Below are 21920 nucleotides of genomic sequence, written 5' to 3'. Positions count from 1 at the left end.
TACAGTATATGCTATTTATCCTGCTTCCTGATATAGAGAATGTTCCGAAGCCAAGGATATTGAGGCAGCTAAGATTCAAGATGCCCAGATCAACTATGCCAAGTCTGTGTTAGTGCAAATGTCGGCGCGACAAATTCAAGGGACCACGCCCAAAGTTTGTGCTACTGTAGGGACAAGTGCTGTAGCTCGAGGTCGGTTGACGTCATTTTCAAGGAAATTAGGAGATCTGGTGATAGTTGAAGGTGAAGTTGATGATGGGTTTAGCGAATTACGATTGTGACAGTTGTCACTTTTAGAATGATCTACTCCAGGGTATTTCTTTTCTTGTCTTTGCATACAGTATCATACTAGATACGTGAAGGATGCAGTCAGAGTCGATTATCCTAGTATAGCTGAAACTGGAACTCTTATGCTGCCAGAGGTGATACAGAACGCACAAGCACAACTGCAATCACGCATTTGAACTGTTAGTAAACATTTGTTTCAAGGAGGTCATGAGCCACATGCCTTCAGTGAGTTGTACAAATCTAATGAGGCCCCGTGCAGTAGGTGTCTAGCGCCGGGACTTTCAGCTCTTGGTGTCTGAACAACCCCTCTCGCGCCAATTAGATACCTATAGAGCCTCGACGTCATCTAGACTCTCCTGGCGATCCTCTATCGACGACGTCAACACTAACTTGATTGAGGTGTTTAATCAATTACCTCTGCTGTTTAAAACCAGGTCACAAGATATTGAATACATCTTTAAATACTTGTCCATCGCATCGGACCATTCCATTTACAAATATATAAACCCACTGACCAACCCCTGCAGAAAGAAGCTTCAGAACCCTTGACTGCCACCGTAATACCCCTCTTCGCACCTACCCGTGGACCTCCCTGACCCTGTCCGCCAAGCTTGGACAGCTAAATCTAATCTCAACGCTACTACGGATACTGTGACAATCCTGACTGCCTATCATTATTACCAGTACCCACGACCCCTTTACAGAAGAAACAACAACAATATCTCTACCACCAGACCTTGCGATCGCCCAGAATGGCCTCACCTACGACTACCGAACTCCCTTCAAGGGCCACAACTGGTTTCAGCACCCAGAGCGAAGATGCTATCCCTGAAGTCGACCCCTCAAGCGTATGTCACTGCAACGCCTCCTTGTGCGCGCGCAATGCGCCGTCGTGAAGGGGACAACCTTTAGAAGGGATTGAGCTGATTTGTTTGTGAATAGACTGCTGGTTTGCTCGCCGAGCGACTCCAGGCATGGAAGCATGCTGTCGGTTATATTGAGGAATATATGAAGGCTATGGAGAGAATCCATGGCCACCACGCCAAGGAGTATGAGAAGGCGCTCAAGGTAAGACGATCCAGATGATACTGCTTTGCGCCAGTGGCAGTATGTATTAACAATACTCGACAGGCTATCAACAACCCTCTGAAGGAAGGCCACCATTTCGACCAGAGCCTTGGCGGTGTTGCTGGTTTCTTCGAGAACATGCGCTCCAACACCCAATCCCTTATCAATACCAATATCGAGACCGAAAAGAGCATCAAGGGCTCCGTCCTTCCCGTCCTCGAGCGTCTGCACAAGGAGATCAAGCACAAGGCTAAAGAACTCGCCCACGGTGCCGAGAAGGGAGCCAAGGAGGTCGACAAGGCCCGTAACACCACTCAGAAGCAGATCGAGCTGCTTGGCCAACACTCTGCCTCTTTCGACTCGGCCGGAGGTCATCTTAACAGTCACGATGATCCCTACGTTGTGCACCGCGGTGTCCTGCATCGCCTGAACAGCCAAGTCATTGCCGAGAACAACCACCGAAATGACCTGATTGCTGTTCAGAACAACTTCCACGCCTTTGAGGCTCATGTCATCGAGGTTGTTCAGCAAGCCATGGAGGCTTTCACCCAGCTTGCTGGTGGCCAGGCTGACAAGACACGAGCTCTCTACAACGACCAGCTGTCAGTGATCCAGCGCGTTGCCCCCGACTTCGAATGGAACGCCTTTAAGGCTCGCAGCGGCGACCGTCTCGTCGACCCCAACGAGCCAGCGCGTTCTGTTGATGCCATCCAATTCCCCAACATGGACCACCCTGCTACCAGGGCTCTGATCGAGGGTTCTCTGGAGCGCAAGTCGCGTAACAAGCTGTCTTGGGGATACTCGACTGGCTACTACGTGGTTACTCCCTCCAAGTACCTCCATGAGTTTAAGGACTCGGATAACAACCGCCAGGACCCTAAGCCTGAACTCTCTGTCTACCTTCCCGATGCCGTCATCGGAACTGTCCAGGGTGAGAAGTTCAGCGTCAAGGGCAAGGACAAGGCCAAGACCATGAGCAGCAAGTTCACTGGTTCCACTGAACTCAACTTCAAGGCGCACACAGCTGCCGACGCCCAGAAGTGGTTCCAGATTCTCTCCGAGTGCGGCAAGACCACGGCTCCTCTTAGCACAGGATCCAGCCCTGCCGGCTCTGCGCCTACATCACCTAACCCTCAGGTTACCGCCGACCCTCTGGACTCCAAGGTTCAGTCCCCTATCTCTCCTGCCAACGAGCCAGGTGCTCAAGAGGCCGGTGTTGTAGGTGGTGAGGCTCCTGCCGCAGCACCTGTCGCAACACCCGCGGCGGCTGAGAAGAAGGAGACCGCTGCCTAAATAATCGAAGTGAGGCGGTCGGAGAGTGACAGCCATCTCGTGCGTGCGCTCGCACAATTCATTTGAATGGACGGAGTTTTCTATACCCAGTCCTGCACACACACAGGCAACAAGTGTTTTTCTTGTCTTTTATTTGGCCGTAGCCCCAAAGCAAGGCTGGCGGCAGCAATCTTTTCAACACCCTTCTCGCGGTGGTGCTATCGACGTGGCCTTTGGTGGTCTGAGAAAGAGATGGATGAAAACGACAGCATTGCCTTTCACATTGAATTTCAAACCTGTGTGCTGTTATGTTGGTTGTGGTTCTAGACCGTTACTTAGTGGGAGGGAGAAGATTAATGAGGATGTCTTTACTGGTCTGTTCACAGATCCTACAATTGAATTATACACATTTATTTCTATAGGTGCATATGGCCGACGATACTGGATCAGTGATTGAGTTCAGTATCTGAAATGAACATGTGATTGGCAACCCTCTCTCTTTGGCACGTCGCACGTAAAGCTACGAGCTATGTAAGTCAGCTGGGGCCGGTGAGGATATGGTTGTGTTGAATATCGAGGATGCCAGCCAGAGTGGCATTGTCAAATCACAAGCATAGTACGTATAGCCGTAAGCGCGTCCTTTGTTCGGTCACCAACAGAGCTGAATACTCCGCGGGTTCCTACGCGGGTTCCTATGTGATAGATAAAGTGGCTTACAGGTACAGTCTCAACAATCACCTGTGATAATGTGTCGTGGAGGGATCTCATTGACGCTTTGGCATCAACAAGCAAGTGTATGTGTCAAAACTACACGACAATGCGCAATTACCCCAGCTATATAAAGTGCACGAAAAAGAGTGAGGCGAACATGATACGCATCGAGGAGCTTTCGATCCGTTTCAAGCAGGCTGACATAGTCGTGTCTTGGTCTATAGGCGTTTCGACTGTCTGGAATCAAACACCTGGTTGGTTCTTCTAATTCAAACAGGGCGAGGATACAAAGTGCAAAAAGTAGATGTGTTTAGGATGCCTTGTGGCGGACAGCCAGGGCGATCGATCGCATACAGGGGTCGAGAATCAGGCTCTGGGGTAAAGTGAATGAAAGTTGCAGTCTTGAGAAGCGTTGATGAGTTGTCTGTTCAGGGATCTTAAACTGTACAGCTCAGCTGCTTACAACTTTGTATGTTATTTACCTTTATAGAGTAATAGCCATGATATTGTAGAGTTGTTTTTCATACAATTGGGCGAGTTATGTGGTGTGATGCGTGCAATGTGACAACCTAGGCGGGATATGAGGCTGAATATAGACTGCCTGAGACTCTGCATACACACAGATATGACTTGTCTCCCACACCGGGCGACTGGAAGGACTCACCCTTCCAGAAGAATGTGTCACAGTGGAATCTCGATGTGTATATGCGAGTAGGCAACGATAGTCTCGAACTGAATCTTAACTTGCACAAGTTCGCCCTATTTTGGTCTCGGACTTCAACTTGTCCACGTAGATAGACAACACCATAATTATTTACTGAATTACTTTCCTTATAAGAAGTGTTGTATGCCTTACTGCGGTCGCCTTTATGCCTTTCTACCGCCATAAGTAAAACGAGGCTCTGCGAGTATCCCGGAAAGTGACTTACAGTTAAGTATCTAATAAGGCTCGCAACCAACGTTCATAACAATTCAAAGGAAGTAGCATCATTGGTGCCCCCTCCTACCTATGTAATAGCCTTTCAGCTTGGACTCCTGGACTGGTCCTGCTTTTTGTCTTTCCTGGAAGGTTTACAGTACTTCCATCACAACACCAACTTCAATCTGAACAGTTTAACAAGACCAACAAGCTCTTGAGCAAAAGCAAGCGCACACAATTTATGATAGCATTCTCTGAAAAGATAGAGACTTGTTGGTTATTCAGTGTTGTACCCCGATGATTGAGGAGATTCCCACTGTTGCCGCAGCCTTGATTGTCCCAGGCTAAGACCAGAAGCCATACATAACCACCACAACAACTATTTCTCAGAAGCCGCAAACAAGTTCAACTCAGCAATCTCAAGTTGGAAAGAATAAACAAACACTACAAAATCATTCAAGATGATGGCCAAACCTTGGAACGAACACCGTGGGACAATCACCAAGCTGTATATCCAAGAGGGGAGGACACTCGAAGACACACGCAACATCATGAGGATACAGCATAACTTCGAAGCATCGTAAGTTCTTGATTTCCAGTCGCTTAAACATCGTCTAACTATCTCTTAGGATTCGCTCCTATCGGCAACACTTTGATATCTGGCAGATTGGCAAGTACAACTGCAAGAAGCGCGACAAACGCCGTCGTCAATCTCTCGGCAAAAACCTCCCTCCCTCTCCACCACATTCTCCTTCAGACGTGCCATACTATGGAGAAGATGGAAGCTCGCCCGTATCTTCCTCTAGCAGCTCAACCAGCCGACGCTCCTCTGACCAGAGACCTCTGCCGGTCTTGAAGCAGCCTCAGATGTACACAGCCTACTTCTACGACTATGCTCGATCTCAAGAAGATCCGCAAATCAAAGTTGAGAACAACGGTCGAGAACCAGTTTGGGAAAACATTGATGTTGGCGCGTTTCGCAATTCGCAAGTTGTTGATGGAGTGTTACCATCGTGCGTATCCCCCCTTCCAACCCTTCCAAGTCATTAGGTTAACAAAAGCCAACAGAGGTGTGCCTATCCAGCCTTACCCTGAGTCTGCAGGCTGGCCTGTTCGAGGAGCAAGATCATCGTACCTCGCAAGCCCTCCACAGACGTATTGTCGAGCGCCTTTCCAGGATCCAGTGTCACGCTACGTGCCTGAGACGACGCTGTATTCCCGCGGCGGGGAAATCAGATCAGTCTTGCGTGCTCCAGATCTCTCACCAGGAAAGGGCAATGGGGGAGTAGGGCCTGTATTCCATGTGGTTGACCATCAGAACGTTGCTCGAGACTAAGCATGTAAGCGACCTGCAGCAGGAAACGGCTACCACCACAATCTCTAAGCATGAGGACTTGGTTTGACAGATGTTGACGGGATCACACTCCTTTCACAAGTTGCACAAATACAGGGCACAAATATTCGAGTTTTAACTCGAGGGTCTTAAATGCAAGCAAATACGTTGTATTATGAGATAGGATACTATTCAATACTATCTTGACTTACCGTTGCGGTTTAAAGATCAATTTCATTATGTAGGATGCTAGCCCCAGTTTGATCGACACCTTTTCATGACAACTGAAGGGCCAGTTGAGATATCTCGGCCTGTCACTTGACAAGCCGATCACAGTCAATGCTGTAGTATTGAACCTTAGACAGACCGTTGGTAATATGGCATAGTTGGCAGTAAAACTTAAAGTCAGGTTAGCGACTTTTTCTATACCAAGGTGGCAAGTGACAAAGATGGATAAGGGTGAAATTTCAGGGTAAAGTGCCTTGTCACAGGCGTTATCGTCAAAGCAATATGGCTACGTTGACCGTCGTGATATTGTAACATCATTTAAAAGCGGAGGGCAAGAAAGAACATAGTTAAACTAACCTGGCTGGAACGGAGACCGAGTGCGTATAGGCACTGAGTGTAGCTGAGTATGCTTTCGAACTGTCAGCCGCTGTCGTTGCAAAGACTGCATTGACTTGACGTGAAGCATCTCGATCAGTCGATAAATGAGTTGTCGTCGTAGCGTAAGCTCGGACATATGCTTGTCGTTTTCATTTTGGATCATCACAGAGATGATGCGGAGTGCAAATGCTGGGGCCGGTTGGCTACTTACGTGTTGAATGTTCTGAGAATAGGTTAGCATAAGCTATCAAATGCTTGCAAGTAAAAATTTGCATGAAAATCGCAATTCAGTTAATGCATGAATGGTAGGTAAGGTTGTGTCTGCATCGAAAACTCGGATAAGACTCGTCATCTGATGTTCATCAGGAAAGCGAGGGTGTTGTGATATTGCTCAAAAACAACTTACAAATTCAGAAGGACTGCAATAATGATTGCAATAACAGGTTTGAGCGATAGCACACTAGCACTCGAGGTAGGTTAGCCTCAGTGGCTCGACAACATCCAGCAAAATTAAGGTAGAGCGTGACGAGTCAGTGGGCGAGGTTTTCTAGGCCTGCCGCAAAGTGGCTTTTCGTGCTCATGTGGTATGATTCGGAGCCCAGTGCCGCTTCATCATAAAACGTCGAGAGCGGTTCGGTGTGATTGAAATCGCATACCTTGCTGGTGACTAGAATCTTTTGGTCATGTTAGCGTAATGCTACACCATGAATAACAACAATAGAAGTGTTTGAGTCTCAATCAGAAATAGCCATTTTATATCGTCAAAGAAGAACTCAGCCGGTAATTTCCAGCGTATATTGTAAAAAGAAATGATCATCACATGAGAAGGGAAGGTATGTCGCAAGTGCGACGATTGGAACGTACCGTTTCAACCCATGCCGGGCGAGGGGAAAAGCTTGAGCATCCTCGCAATGATCCACCGCTTGGTGATGAGAGAGCTATTAACTGGTCAGCGCATATTCGAGATTTGAGAAATGTCAAATGAGTGCGTGATTGGTAGTCTTTTCAGACTGACGTGCTAAAACAGAGGTTTCATTCCATTTAGGTCAAAGACTCTAGTTTGCGGTGTTTGTGTGTCATCAGAAAGACAGGGAGTAGCAGCGCGAAATGCTGCGAGTGCAAAACATACCTCAACTTTGATTGATTGTTTTTGTTGTTGTTGCTGAAGATTGAGAAAAGAGCTTGGAGAAGTAAAAGTTTTTGTAGAGAAAAAGCTCGGACGAATATTGCTATGTGGGGAGTGCGGGTGCTCATTCTTCCGCTGCCGGGCTTTCATTCTGGGGCAGAAAGATGGTCGGCGACGAGCAACCGCGATCCACCTCGAGAAAACTCAGTCAAATATGGATCTTTTGACCTGAAAATAAAATTGTCCGTCTTGAATCGCAAGGTTTATGGTGGATCTTTCCAGATGGTCTTACGTATAGGTCGGTAACCATAGTGAATTGGGAAAATCCAGAGGCCGGTGTCAACTTGGTAGTGATGTCCTCGACGTCACGTGATATCGCGTCTGTAACAGGCGTATAGACAAGGTAACGCGCCTTTCAGGCCAGCCGAGAGTCGTGACGCAATGAATTCTCCTTTACTGTTTCCACAGCCATATAGCAATCTCTAAACCTATGCCAAAATGCCTGAAATTGCAGAAGGTCTGTCGGTGACTCAACTATCGTGAAAAATAAGTATGCATTACTAAGAAGCAACAGTTGCACGTATTGTCCACTTTCTGCGGCTTCATGTTGTGGGGAAACGCATTGTATCCGCTTCAGCAATAGACGATAAGAATGTGTTTGGCAAAGTCGGGACAAGTGGTGAAGATGTGGAAGCTGCCCTGAAGGGAAAGAAGGTAAGATCCCTCATCAATCACCAATACAAGTTGTTAATATGTCGTAGATCATATCTGCTGGGAGTCAGGGGAAATATTTCTGGTGAGACTTCAGTATCTACCCTATGGTTACCCAACTCGACTTACAAGCAACAACAGGATCACCCTCGAGAAGCCTCCACATCTAGTTATGCACTTCGGAATGACAGGTAATACTCGAGCCATGGTATTTTATATGAAGTACTGACGCATTCAGGCTGGATGCATATCAAAGATGAACAGACCGCATATACCAACTACTATAAGAAGATGAAGGAGGGTGAGCACGAGCAATGGCCACCAAGGTTCTGGAAATTTCAGTTTAAAACAGAGGGTTCCCCTGGAGCTGAAGTCGCTTTCACAGACTCGCGCAGGTTTGGTCGTGTACGACTCATTGACTGCCCAGGAGATGAGATAAGGAAACACTCACCTCTTGTCGAGAACGGCCCAGACCCAGTGGTTGACGTTGATCGGTTCACTGAGGAATACTTGCATAGCAAGATGCGAACCCGGCATGTCCCTATCAAAGCCCTTTTGCTGGACCAAGCAATGATCAGTGGCATTGGGAATTGGGTTGCGGACGAGACATTGTATCAAGCCAAACTTCACCCTGAACAGTATTGCGACCAGTTCAGTGATGAGCAAATTGCCACACTATACAAGATGATACGCTACGTCTGCCAAACAGCTGTCGACAAGCTAGGAGACTCGGACGAATTCCCCAAACACTGGCTCTTCAACTATAGATGGGGCAAGGGGTCTAAGGATGCTGTGACCAAGCTGCCAAATGGCGACAAGTTGGCCTTCATCACAGTTGGTGGACGAACGAGTTGTTACGCTCCAGGCGTACAGAAAAAGACTGGCCACACGGCTCCCGGAATTAAAGAGGAGCCCATGGAAAACAAGGCTGAAGTGAAAGCCCCAAAGAAATCACGGAAGAAGTCACCAGATGTGGATGAAGAAACAGTTTCACCCCCGAAGAAGAAGCGCGCAAAGGTTGTCAAGGCGGAGACCAATGGTGATGTTATAAAGAAAGAGGACAACGCAGAGGAAGTCAAGGCAGATTCAAGTCGAAGGAGGTCAGCTCGCCTTAGGAAGTAGTTCCGTAGGTTACCTCCCTGTGTGGTCAGAATGTATCATTAGGTTTCTGACCACTGGCGAACCAGATACTATATTTATTAAGATTTTTAACATGGATCGCTACAGCAGGTCTGAGAATGCCAGCATCCACTACGATCATGGTTGAAATATCCAGCCTGCCATGGGTGCCCGCAACTAGTCGCTTCTTCTTACAGACGTCCGGGCGACGGCACATTATTTGGGTGTCGAGGTTGAAAATGAGGCTACTTGTTGAGGTGCAACACGCTCGACTTGGACTGTGGCTTACCCAAAAGCATATGACAGTGCTGGAGATGACGAGAAACTCAAACTGCGCAACTCTTATCTCATGTATCAAAATTCCCGATCTCTCCTTTTGAATCGCTGCGATGCCTAGCAATGTACTATCTAAGACATGGGGCTCAGGGAACAGAACCCAACCTTTGTGTTTCCTATGATATGCCGCTGCATTGATTAAGATGTCTGATTGCTTATAGACCAGGCGTGTAGTCCCAGTACACCATAACTGAGCTCCATGTGAGCTATGTCGCAGGATTGCAGATGAGAAACGTAACACAAAAGCGGGCGACTCAAGGCGGAGACCCCAAGTCATCACGTACTACATAGTAGTACCCTCGATGGAGTTATAAGCACTGCGAGTGTCAGATAAGCAAATTGAATATCGCTAGCTTGTTCACAAAAATACATTACATGCTAAAAGATGGAGGGAAGAGTGCAATATTTGATATCTTTTTTGTTCTCTTTTCAACCAACACTTTTCGGGACGCCATATGAAACCCAGTCTATGCCAAATAACCCTAGCAATCCAGAAACATATGCAAAAAATACATGAAGCAACCACCATAGCGTTTCGTCAACCATCAACCGTCAACGACCGTGTGCATGTGTACATGGTACAAGTCTGCCACTAGACTGCCCGCAATATCCTATCATCAAATTTACTCAGCAACCGTACGGAGATGCTGGTTTAGTTGCCATTGGACTCAGCACCGTTGGCCTCGAGCTTTCCCTCGGTCTTCTCAACATGGGCCACCAAGTCAGCAATAGTGCAGACCTTCAAACCCCACTTGCGGGCGAAAGTGATACAATCCTCGCCCCTCAGCATGCCATGGTTTTGAACAAGAGCTTGGCCTGGGGTCTCCTCGCCATCGTCAATAATTTCGCAAATAGCCGCAGCCTGGACCTTGCCAGCCAGTCGACAGAACTCGGTAGCAGCCTCGGTGTGGCCAGGTCGCTCTCGAACACCACCAGGGCGAGATCGCAGAGGGAGGACATGGCCAGGACGGCGGAAGCTATCGGGACGGGCTTTGGGGTCGGCGAGTGTTCGGCAAGCGAGCGCGCGGTCACGAGCGCTGATTCCTGTGGTGACAGAAGGGTCGGCTGAGTCGACGGAGATGGTGTAGGCTGTTCCTCGGGTGTCCTGGTTGTTGGGAACCATCTGAGGAAGATCGAGAGAAGTGGTGAGTTCGGGGGAGAGAGGAGCGCAGACGTAACCAGAGGAGTGGCGGATGAGGAAGCCCATCTTCTCGGTTGTCATATCTTCAGCAGCAATGATCAGATCGGCTTCATTCTCGCGGGAAGGATCATCGAGGACGACAAGGAACTCTCCATTTCCTATCGTAGATCGTATTAGCGCTGGCACAGAGGAGGACAGTCGCCCAAGATTGATCACTTACGGAAAGCCTCAATCGAGTCGGGGATTGAGTCAAACTTGTTCTGGGGGATTGTTGCGGGCATCTTGAAGATGAGATGGGGGTAGTAGAAGAGAGATTGAGCAGCGCAACGTCCAAAAAGTAGAGTAGCAATTAGAGTAGTAGGAGGAAGCTTGGCTGTTCGACCTCGGCTTGTGACAATGCGAATGCGACGGTCGCGAACGGTACGCACGAGGAGAGCGGGTTCGGAGGCGGAGACGGAAGCGGCAGCGGCAGCGGGGGATTGAATTGAGGAAGGAGGGGAACTTTTTTTTTAACTGGGGAATCAATTGATGGCAGTAGACGGGAGAGCCGATCCGCTGGTCATTGAGCAACGATAATCAAATATAAGCAATTGTTTAACAATCAACCAATTGATAGAAACAAGAAGGAGGTTGTAGCATATATCTATCAAATAAGGTCAAGTCGGCTCTTGATTCTCGCATCGCATGATTCAAGCCCTCTAAGTCAGCCTCCCCACTGTCCTCTCCTCCGGTCTTTATCACAACCGCGCGGCGAATTTCCCGCTCGGGCTCTGATAACTCTTGCCCGGCTTATCCGGTGTAATCCAGTTCAACTTTGAAGGATACCAAACTCCCGGTCAAGTTTACCCTCGGAACTATTGGCTCCCTTGCCGCGTTGTATCGGCGTTGAGCTCACATGTGTCAGCGAAAGTTGGACATGCGAGAAGGGTCTTTACTTGATCAGGCAATTCGGCTGTGGTCGCCTGATTTTGATTGGTTCCGCGGAGCAGGACTATTATGTAAGCATTCTAAAGAGGCATTCTAAAGTCACATCTCGACTAAGGAATTGTGAAGCATCAGTCAGCGAAGAAATCAGAAAGCAAGGGAAGAAATCTTCTGGAATAGCAGGCTTAGCAGACTACAGTAGTGGAACTGAAAGCGGAGCCGTCCGATTGTGTCTTCTAAACCCAATTTGAGTCCATATCTTCAGGGTCCATCAGGTGCATCTTATCTTTCTTGGCTTTTGGCTTTGTCAGCCGTTTAGCCCACTGGCCGTCGTTCTATTCACGCTTTACCCATCCAGATCCAACCTCTTTGACTTCACCGTTGTCTTCCTTCCGAGCTCCCAACCATGTCGGCTCCGTCCCGGCCGGCGGGTGCCCTCTTCCGCAACCTCGCCCGATCTAGTCGGCGATCATTGGCTCTCCCATCGTCAGCAAACCGTGCTATCGCAGCTTCTACCGCGACATCACCTGCTCTACGATGGCACTCTACTTCCTCGTCATCCAACAACTCATCACAGAACTTCTCCTCTGTCAACCCCGATGAGGTTTCACACTTCAATGCCCTCGCCGCCGACTGGTGGGATCCTCATGGCTCCTCCCGACTACTTCACCTCATGAATCCTCTACGTCATGACTTCATCCGCGAATGTCAGCGCAACGACCCCGATGCTCCCACTCGCGACCTTAGAATCCTCGATATTGGCTGCGGTGGCGGAATTTTTGCTGAAAGTGCTGCCCGTCTACCGACTACACGCCATGTCACTGCTATCGATCCCACCCCCGAAGTCCTCGCTATAGCGCGTGCGCATGCCCGCAAAGATCCTGGTCTTCGCTCTAAGCTTGAGTACCGCCAGACATCCATCGAGAACCTACATATCCCTGCGACGCCGCAAGAGGCCTACGATATCGTCTCGCTTTTCGAAGTTATTGAGCACATCGATGCTCCAGGCGCATTCCTGGAAAAGGTGCGCCCATTTGTCAAACCTGGAGGATGGCTTGTCATGAGCACAATCGCACGTACTTGGATGAGCTGGTTTACTACCAACTTTATGGCTGAGGATGTTCTCGGTATTGTTCCCAAGGGAACCCACGATTGGAACAAGTATCTTAACGAGGAAGAGCTAAGGACTTTCCTCGCAGGCCGAGGCTGGAGTCACCCTATGGTCCAGGGCGTTATATATGTTCCTGGACTTGGCTGGAAGCAGGTCAATGGAAGTGAGAAGGTGGGCAATTACTTTTTTGCTGTGCGAAGATCTGAGCCTTAATGGGCTTGGGTATATGTATGATTTATGTTTTTGTACGGTTATACAAAAGTAAAAGAGGGTAACGTCAATTGCAAGCCCATTGTATTCTAGTGTAATGATATGACATACTTTACAAACATAATGATAGTACGACTCTAGTAGGTGGGTGACAGAAGAAATATCCTCTAAGGCTTAAGTTAATAAAATAAACCAACCTAAGTGCTAGTCTAAGCAGCCATAAAGTGACCAAATTATTTCGTCTCTTATGCTCTGGGCGGCCAATTCTGATGCCCTGAGGTCTAGATACCATGTACACTTGCATTGAATTGATACGCTGTTAACCCTGGTAAGGCCACAGGGTTATGTCAAGTTTAAATCGGGAGAGACTCGAAGAATCTGTAATTGAAACACAAGAACGTCATGGTACAGGATCCTAGTCCTCCGTGTTTCGGTTGGTAAGACGACTATTATTCCGAAAACCCAACATTATCGCTCAGCTTACCCGTTCTAGACGAACTACATGCGTAGGATACTGCACTGCTACAAGCAAATCTTAACTTCTTTTGCGACTATAGTCATCAATTCTCACCGCAATTGCTGTGGCTATGCAAGCCGCTCTAGCTTCAGCTTACTATGGATTGTATCCGTACTCTTGCGACTGATCATGGGTGTGACAGAGGTTCGTGTTTCATGTAACCACGGGAGAATGAAGCAATATTACCCGTCAGAAACAGTTGGATCATGGACATGAGCAGAATTTGGCCACTGAGCATCTTAAGCTGAAAGGGAGTTATAGCCGTTTTAACAGTAGGTATTTCTAAAAATCTAGCAAGAGTGAGTGTTTTGATCCATGGATGTTATCCCCGCTAGGATTGATTCAATTCAATCCAGGGCAGGCTCCGCTAATTGACAGGGCTCGACAGGCCAAAACGCTCTAAGGATCAGCCCTGGGGGCAGTAGTGGTAGCATGGGCAGGCGGGGGCGGGTGGTTGTAACGGTTCTTTGCCAGGCACCCACAATCCACTTGGCCCCAAACTTTGCTTTTACGGTTGCTGAGCTTGATCGATCGGCCATTTCCTCTTTCTCATCAAATTACAGGTACCATCTCATGATGCGCGTCGTCGTTCGTTGACCTGCATACAAGGCCGTTTTTCTTCTTTTCTTTTTTTTTCGTTTGACAATCTTTTATATCTCGTATCCATTGTTTTGTCTCGGCAGTGACAGTCTTTTGTCTTGTCTCAGGAATTCCTCGTCTCTTCCCCCTTGTTGTCTGTCTTGCGATGGGTTTGCTTATTTGCTGGATGACGACGACTACTACTACTGCGCCGATATCCTCTCACCACTCTTGAAGAAAACTCATTTGATCCATTGCTGCAAACCTCAATCGCTCTGTCCGCCAATATGGCGGCTTCTCGCCTCTTTTCGCTTCTATATATACGGTTTCTTTTTGTTTTCACCCTCGTTTCCCCGTCTTCCTCTCAGTTTCTCCCTAGCTTTAATGCTAAGGCGCGTAATCTCACAGTCGTCCATTCACCCGCAAATGAGGATGTCACTGTCTCTTATAAAACCCCCGACGACGTTTGCTCAACGGCATTTGATTCCCAGAAGCAGTACACAGGCTGGGTATCAGTCCCTGGTGACTATCCAACCAATTTGTTCTTCTGGTTCGTCGAGGCTCGTGAGCCCACCGACAGCCTTACCATATGGCTCAACGGAGGACCAGGATCCAGCTCGCTATATGGATTCTTCACAGGCAATGGCCCCTGTGAGATTGTTGAGAAGGGATTGAACGAGTATGAGACTCTTGTGCGTGAATGGGGTTGGGATCGAGCCTCCAATATGTTGTTCATTGACCAGGTAAGTTTCCCTCGGCTAGTATCACAAGTTCATCGCACTCACATGTACCACCTTTAGCCCAACCAAGTCGGCTTCTCATATGACACACCAACTAATGGCACATTGAACTTTGCCAATAACAGTGTTGTAGCACCCCCTGAGGTCAACACCGACTACCCTGAATGGGCATTTCGCAACGGGACATTCAGCTCCAACAATAAGGATTTTACTGCCAACACTACTGAAACAGCAGCCATGGCTGTTTGGCACATGGTTCAAGGCTTCTTAACCACCTTTCCCCAGTATCAACCATCCACCCTCTCTGACAACAGCTCACTCGGGATCAATCTCTTTGCCGAAAGTTATGGTGGCCGCTATGGTCCTGTCTTCGCAGAAACCTTTGTGAAACAAAACGCCCGTCGCGAGAGCGGCGAGCTGCCACACAATTCAACCATTGACGTCCACTTGAGCTCCTTGGGTATCGTCAATGGATGTGTTGATATGGAAACGCAAGTGCCCTACTATCCAATCTTTGCTAGCGACAACACGTATGGCTATGAAGCTTTGTCCGCTAGAGATGTAAAGTTCTACCAGGATAAGTTTTCCGCAGAGGGTGGCTGCCATGAATTGCTCCAGAAATGTGCAACTGAGGCGTCTGTGGGCGATCCCGAAGGCCTTGGAACCGAAGATTCCATAAATGATGCTTGTTCCGAGGCTCTGAATAACTGCTACGATATCCAGGATGCCTACACAAGTTCGGGCCGTGGCGTGTACGACCTGGCGGCATCTTCGTTCGACCCCTTTCCACCCATGACCTTCTTGGAATACCTTAACCAAGAAAGCGTACAGGATGCAATTGGTACCCCTATCAACTACACCCTAAACAATAACGAAGTTAGTCTCGAATTTCAAAATACAGGTGATCAAGCACGAGGCGGTAACATACAACGCCTGGCCGCTCTCCTCAACCAAGGCGTTCGGATCGCCCTCGTTTATGGAGATCGAGACTACATATGCAACTGGATGGGAGGAGAGGCTTTGTCTCAAAGCCTTGCTCAGGAAGCAGGTAGTGAGTACAGTATGCGGTTCCCCGAGGCAGGATATGCGCCCATCATCGTCAACGATTCATATATTGGCGGTGTCGTGCGTCAATTCGGCAACCTTTCCTTCAGCCGTATCTATCAAGCCGGTCATGCTGTGGCTTCATACCAGCCTGAAACTGCCTTCCAGGTCTTTGCTCGCATTATATTGGGTACTTCTATCTCTACTGGCATGGACATCGATTCCACCACGTACAACACTACAGGTGCCGCCAATGCTACACATACAGACAAGTTACCCGATCAACCACAACCTACTTGCTACATACGCAACCTCCGAGCAACCTGCGACGACAATGCCGCGAAGCTGGCTGCTGATGGCAAGGGGGTCGTCATCAATGGTGTGCTGTATGCTTCTGAGGATGACTGGCCGCTGCAGGCCGAGGCGACCGAGGAGCCGACAACATCTACAACAGAACCCAGCGCAACGTCATATTTGACTGGCGTTTATACAGCCACTGAAACACCTGATGCCGCGGCGTGGAACCCGCCAAATGCGGGCTTGGTGGTCGCCATTGCCGGCATGGTGGCCCTGCAAGTTGTTGTGTGAACATATCAAGTCAATATGCTGGACACGACACTATACCCCTCGTACAAAAGAAAAGTACGCATTATTATTACTGAACATTCATGGCGTTACTCCCAATATTTCTGGGTACTGGTAATGATTCGTTTGGAAAAGCATCGCAGTTTATTATTATTATTATTATTATTGGATTAGGACAGCTGGAGAATCAGCGTAGAGGGAGTAATGGATTGCGTGAGATACCCTGCACTGTCGTATATATTTACATAGAACGAATTATATCATCTTATAGAGGCAACGCCAGTACTCGATTTGTGATCTGTGTAGTTCTGCCCCATCATACGCGTGCGAACGGGTCATTGAAACGAGTAACATTTCTTGTGGCAATATCCAACAGCGCACCCGTTGATCAAGGCCAGCTGTGGTGGGGTATCATTCTATCATCTCTTCGTATTGTACAACCTTTGTGCCACGAGGCCATGTTCCTTGATGCTTCTATCCATGTAGTTTGGGATGACACATCAATCGTCGTCTTCTTCCTTCTTTGGGGCTCTTCCGGATGCAAGTTTCTGGCCTCTAACCACAACATCGTCTTCACCATCGGCATCATCATCGTCCATTTCCATGTCTTGTTGTGCCTGTGCCTGGCGGGCGCGCTTGATACGACGCACCATTGCTTGATCTGGAAAGAAATCATGATCGAATCGCGCACGTGCGAAACTCTGCATCTTGTGTTAGTCAATGTTTCACGACAAGAACGAGTAGTACGGACCTGTGAGCAGCCTGCCTGTGGACATTGCGACTCGCCTCGCATGGGTAGGTATTCCAACAGAGCGGACTTTTCAAACGTGTGTTTGCAGTTCCGGTTGGTGTATGGGTCTTTCATGGGCTGTAGAGTCAAGGGACAGTTGATGCTGATGGTCTCGCGCGCAACCGCAATGTCATCGTCGTCGTCGTCCGCATCACCTGCATTAGCGCCGTTCATGACGGGTTGACCATCCTGAGTGAACCAGCGCGAGGCATCTGGCAGCGGCGGGCCATCTTCGCCAGCCATGGCGTCGTGCCATACCTTCTTGAAGCCAGCGTAGTCGTTGTTGAGGGCATACCGTTGGCGGGCGGACATGTTTGTATATTCTGCCTCTTTCCTAGCGCGTAATTTCTTGAAAGTTTCAATGGCGCTTGATGCAGCTAGCTGCTCCCTCTCATCACTTCCCTCACCCTCTTGCTCCTGTTCCTGTCTCTGTTGTCGAGCTTCGGCACTAGCAGTGTCATACAATTCCTTGAGTATGTCGGCTTCATCTTCCAGTTCAGCTCTTCGATCTATCAGATCACGCACAGCCTTTTCCGATGAAAAGGTGAGCTCATCAACACGCCCTTCGAATTCTGCAAGATGCGATTCAAGGCGCTGTTCATCTTCGGTTTTGTCGGTGCCCTTTTCCTCTCTTTTGGCCTTCAGTCCTGCGAGAGCCTCATTTTGCGTACGTAGACGATCGTGTATATCTCCGACGCTGGACCCAAGGAGTCGAATCGACTCGCTGACTTGTTGCTGGTATACGGCATTCGTGCGTGTGTTGATAAGGTCGTTGAGCTTGCTGCGGGCGTTATCCGTGAGAGGGCACGCTGGTGGCTCGTACTCGGGAAGGTCTACAAGTGAAGTCGCTGGACCGCCCCCGCCTTGGCGGTTAAGAAGCCTCCGTGACATGCTGGGCTTAAGGTGTTTGGGATGATGACTTGGATTTGGTATTGAAGCTACCTACTATGATGTCCAATTTTGGGCGTGACGCGTAAATTGAAAGTTGACGCGACGCTGAAGTGGAGCACTTGTGGCTTAGCTACCCTGTAACAGCCATCAACTTTGCCCTTGCTTGTTCCTTCCCATCCTGTGTCAGTCAACCTGCCTGCCTTTGGACGGTTGACAACTTCCTATTCTCAGGGCAATCATCTTCCATATCCTCCGTTTCGGAAACAATTCTGCCAATATTTGTGCTTCCAATATATTCCAATCGTCTTATTGGCAGATAGTATCTATGACCCTGGGTTGTTCCGCTCATGGTCCAGTCACAAGCCTCCAAAGTTGACAGCCATCTCGATGACCGTTTCGAAGACGAAAGGATGACATAACAGCAGGAACCAAAAACAGCAAAGGGTCCTAGACTATAAGCCGCCGATCTTGCCAGTGCTTGAGAATCGATGTCAATCAGGGTCCCTCCCTTGTTAGTCTCAGAAACCTGGTAGTTGCCGCCGTCATTGATATTTTGTCTGACATTACCTATGGATTCTTCCGAGTTGCGAGATACCGTACATCTATACCGCCTACCTGATTTCCGACAGATATGGATGGATTGAATGCTCGAGCATACCTATGCCCCTGATGTATTAACCGACATCAATTGGCTTCAATCAATCTCAATCAATCAACATCAGCAAATTGTACAAGCATCATCGCACAGGGCAGCTCAACTCAGCTCATAACCCACAAACGTCACTAGTGACGATGCTGGGTTCGGACCCTCAGGAACAGGTGCTAAGGCCCGTCCTATGGTCCAATATCTCGATGCACTTTCCGATGTGTCTGCTCTGGGAATAAGCCGACCAACCGAGTTCAGATCCTTGTCTCAGACGTTAATTTTCATCGGGGACAAAAATAAAGCGTGGAGAATATGCAGCCCCGTTTCCCCAAATCCCTTTGTTATCTTGATCGAGGCAGACAAGACTTGGTCCCACGCATCGAGGCCTTAGCGAGCCATCGCGCCTCAACACCAACAACTTTTGTTATCTGTACCATCGTGCATCGACGACAGCATCGATCTCTCAAACCGAATTCCGCAGTCAAGGCTCATCAGCTGTGCGTATTCATTTCTTAGCGAGAGGGTCCATATCAAGTCTAGATGCTGTCTTATGTCTGTGAGCGAGGCAGGCTACCGCATCAGTAAACAGCATCGACGATGCAATTGAACAACATCGTGATGGCAGGTTTATAGGGTTGCATCAGCAGCAATAACATGGATCGAAGGCTATCCGCAGCCATTGATGGAATCTGAACGCCAAGAAGAAACAACAGATTCGATATTATCTAAAAGATCAGAAAACACAAAACATTCATCTGGAAGCAAACGGAAAGTCGATTGCTATTGCTGATGAGCACTTGCAAAAACTGCCGATACACAAGATACACAATCATTGCACCGATCCAGAGTGACGGTCCAAAGTATCCGGCGATCATGACAAGACGTACCTTTCTGGTTTCACCAATCTGACAAGCCGATTCTAGACTAAAGTGGAGAAAGAGGACCGATGGCTACCGATCGCGTGTCTGAGCCGGTTGCCAGCGATCTCTTCAACTGCCCGGGGATCATGAGAATCGAGCATCTTCGACCAATCGTCGATGTCTGATCCTTACCCACGTTGACGTCTGTACTGCAGATACGCCTCATGTCTCATGATTCAACCCCTTACCCTCTGCCGTTCTTACGGCTGCTGAACCACTCCCGATTATCTCTGTTAGCAGAGATGAGGCTGTCGTACAGGCCCCGAGACACCTGCAAACAAATGAATCAATTACAATTTAAATCAGCCATCAAGCCAAGACTCATCCTTCTCATGCTTTGAAATCGTCTTGTGCAATAAAAAAACTACGTCTCTTCAGAACCCCAATGAGAGGCTGCGCCGCATCATCATGGCAGCCAACACTAACATCTAAATACTAAATCCACACCAAATCAACCTTCTCCACGCCCCCAATATCACCCGTCTTTGTTCTTCTCGTCTCAGGGTCCATCACGATTTGCATTCGAAAGCCTTCAAAGCCTCCGCCCTTGCTACTCTACCCTGACTGGTCTAGCAAACTCGACCTGAGATAACTATCCAGCCGCATCCTGGGAGACTCCACGAGTTCCTTCTCGCTTACCTGCCAGTTCATACTACAGCTCTCTTCTCCAACCAACCAACCTGCCGTCCGATATCGAGTCACATCCTACATACTTATCCGCTTCCATTGATACCTTACCAACTGCTTACACCGTCATACCCGACCCGGTTCTTCCTGACTTGGCCCTACCAGACCTTGAGGCCATACGGAACCAGCTCTATATATCGTCTTCTCCCTTTACCTTTAACTTCACCTCCATATGACAGCTTCAATGCGCACCATCAGCAATTCACCACTACCTCTGGGCTTCTCATCCTCACGCTCGCCGTCTCCTCACTGTTCAGCCATGGCGTCCAAGACTGTTCCCGCTATGAATCCTTGGGAGGTCAATGCTCTCAACGTATGTCTTGATCAGATATCACATTCATAAAAAAAAAAACACCTATTGACTTTTATTAGTATGAGTTTCCTCAAGAAGGTTCCTTGAACGTTGATGGTACAGTGAACTCTGCCGGTACTTGGCGTCGAGTTCAAGACCCTGTCATCTACCCGGGTCTATATGCTCCCAGCGGTATCGACATCATGTCCATCTTGGTGAGTTCATTTGTTTCTCGCTCTCTTTCAATGACTAACAATAATCAGTTCCGAGTAATGGGACGACCCAACCCCCAAGTTGTTCTTGGCCCCGTCGATTGCTCTGTTGCTCTTGTTGTTTGCGACATGGCTAGATCCGATGCTCCTGTCATCTATGTTTCAGACTCTTTCTCCGAGCTCACAGGATACTCCTCTCGTGAAGCCGTAGGCCGAAACTGCCGCTTCCTGCAAGCACCACCTGGACAGGAACGTCGTCTCGATAGGAAGGGCTCAGACAAGGTTGCATCGCACCGTATGCGACAAGCTCTCATGGCTGGAATGGAGATTCAGACTTCTGTCACCAACTACAAGAAGTACGGACAACCCTTCAGCAACCTTCTAACCATCATCCCCGTCCCTGCCGACAACACTGGTTGTCGTTACTGCATTGGCTTTCTATGCGAGATGGATTAAATGGTACCTTGCCTGCAACACCGTAGCATCGACGACGACGACAACAACTTAATGACTCGAAGTCTTACGTCTCACGCTTTCGTATCTTTCACGACGACATAGCAAGGGTACACCCCCTTGCCCGACATACGACACCACCCCAAACTTGGCAGTACCCATCGATTTACGAACATCAGGCTTCATTTCATTCTGGTATCACTGCTTCAAGGCATTCACGAAATTTTACGATACCCTCTGCATTGGCACATTTCTTTCTTCAAAACGGTTACCACTCATCATATCGGAAGCACTTCAAGGTGTTTGGGTCATATTCTCTAGAACATATGGTTCAGCGTTGTTTATTATTTGCGGTTTTGGTCTTTACTATCATACTTTGATGATTTACGCATCATGTAAAACTTTCGAATTTTTAGATTACATTTCGCTGGAAGCAGGCTCGGGCCTGAAAAGTACAGCAGCATGGATGCGCAAAGACAATGGGTTTCTTTTTGTTATAGACGTCGCTTTCAGGCACGGGCATACACAGTTAGGCGTTTCAGGAGCACATTTTGTTTATTTCCTAGTGTTTGTCCAATATTATAGGACATGGAGTTGGAAGGAGTCGGTCAGGCATCAGTGGCTGATCGACAGAGCATGAGATCGCCAAAGAATCAAGAAATGCCGAATATCTAGTTACTAGGCGGATGA

General features: G+C 48.4%; 8 protein-coding genes across 8 annotated transcripts; 6 read left to right on the top strand and 2 right to left on the bottom strand.

Moving 5' to 3' along the window:
* Positions 1-1039: 1039 nt before the first annotated feature.
* Positions 1040-2648, top strand: FIESC28_04409 (uncharacterized protein; the record flags this gene model as incomplete). The annotated part of the gene is made up of 3 exons (XM_031158556.1): positions 1040-1135; positions 1230-1355; positions 1419-2648. 3 exons carry the CDS (start codon positions 1040-1042, stop codon positions 2646-2648), a joined length of 1452 nt encoding a protein of 483 aa, XP_031017393.1.
* Positions 2649-4718: 2070 nt separating this feature from the next.
* On the top strand, positions 4719-5593 carry FIESC28_04408 (uncharacterized protein; the record flags this gene model as incomplete). Its single annotated transcript, XM_031158555.1, has 3 exons — positions 4719-4837; positions 4887-5270; positions 5326-5593. The coding sequence occupies 3 exons, from the start codon at positions 4719-4721 to the stop codon at positions 5591-5593; spliced, it is 771 nt and encodes a 256-aa protein (XP_031017392.1).
* A 2227-nt stretch (positions 5594-7820) lies between these two features.
* On the top strand, positions 7821-9155 carry FIESC28_04407 (uncharacterized protein; the record flags this gene model as incomplete). The annotated part of the gene is made up of 5 exons (XM_031158554.1): positions 7821-7839; positions 7897-8036; positions 8084-8118; positions 8175-8224; positions 8272-9155. The coding sequence occupies 5 exons, from the start codon at positions 7821-7823 to the stop codon at positions 9153-9155; spliced, it is 1128 nt and encodes a 375-aa protein (XP_031017391.1).
* Positions 9156-10140: 985 nt separating this feature from the next.
* On the bottom strand, positions 10141-10910 carry FIESC28_04406 (uncharacterized protein; the record flags this gene model as incomplete). The annotated part of the gene is made up of 2 exons (XM_031158553.1): positions 10141-10787; positions 10850-10910. 2 exons carry the CDS (start codon positions 10908-10910, stop codon positions 10141-10143), a joined length of 708 nt encoding a protein of 235 aa, XP_031017390.1.
* A 1049-nt stretch (positions 10911-11959) lies between these two features.
* On the top strand, positions 11960-12877 carry FIESC28_04405 (uncharacterized protein; the record flags this gene model as incomplete). Its single annotated transcript, XM_031158552.1, has 1 exon — positions 11960-12877. The coding sequence occupies one exon, from the start codon at positions 11960-11962 to the stop codon at positions 12875-12877; it is 918 nt and encodes a 305-aa protein (XP_031017389.1).
* A 1380-nt stretch (positions 12878-14257) lies between these two features.
* Positions 14258-16342, top strand: FIESC28_04404 (uncharacterized protein; the record flags this gene model as incomplete). Its single annotated transcript, XM_031158551.1, has 2 exons — positions 14258-14713; positions 14771-16342. The coding sequence occupies 2 exons, from the start codon at positions 14258-14260 to the stop codon at positions 16340-16342; spliced, it is 2028 nt and encodes a 675-aa protein (XP_031017388.1).
* A 497-nt stretch (positions 16343-16839) lies between these two features.
* Positions 16840-18020, bottom strand: FIESC28_04403 (uncharacterized protein; the record flags this gene model as incomplete). The annotated part of the gene is made up of 2 exons (XM_031158550.1): positions 16840-17040; positions 17091-18020. The coding sequence occupies 2 exons, from the start codon at positions 18018-18020 to the stop codon at positions 16840-16842; spliced, it is 1131 nt and encodes a 376-aa protein (XP_031017387.1).
* A 2512-nt stretch (positions 18021-20532) lies between these two features.
* On the top strand, positions 20533-21233 carry FIESC28_04402 (uncharacterized protein; the record flags this gene model as incomplete). The annotated part of the gene is made up of 3 exons (XM_031158549.1): positions 20533-20586; positions 20646-20780; positions 20829-21233. The coding sequence occupies 3 exons, from the start codon at positions 20533-20535 to the stop codon at positions 21231-21233; spliced, it is 594 nt and encodes a 197-aa protein (XP_031017386.1).
* Between the last annotated feature and the right edge of the window lie 687 nt (positions 21234-21920).

The sequence above is a fragment of the Fusarium coffeatum genome (assembly GCF_003316985.1).
Source record: "Fusarium coffeatum strain FIESC_28 chromosome Unknown BRIP53273_contig_89, whole genome shotgun sequence".
Lineage (NCBI taxonomy): Eukaryota > Fungi > Ascomycota > Sordariomycetes > Hypocreales > Nectriaceae > Fusarium > Fusarium coffeatum.
The sequence above is the reverse complement of the archived record's forward strand: the minus strand, read 5'-3'. Positions and strand labels throughout refer to the sequence as shown.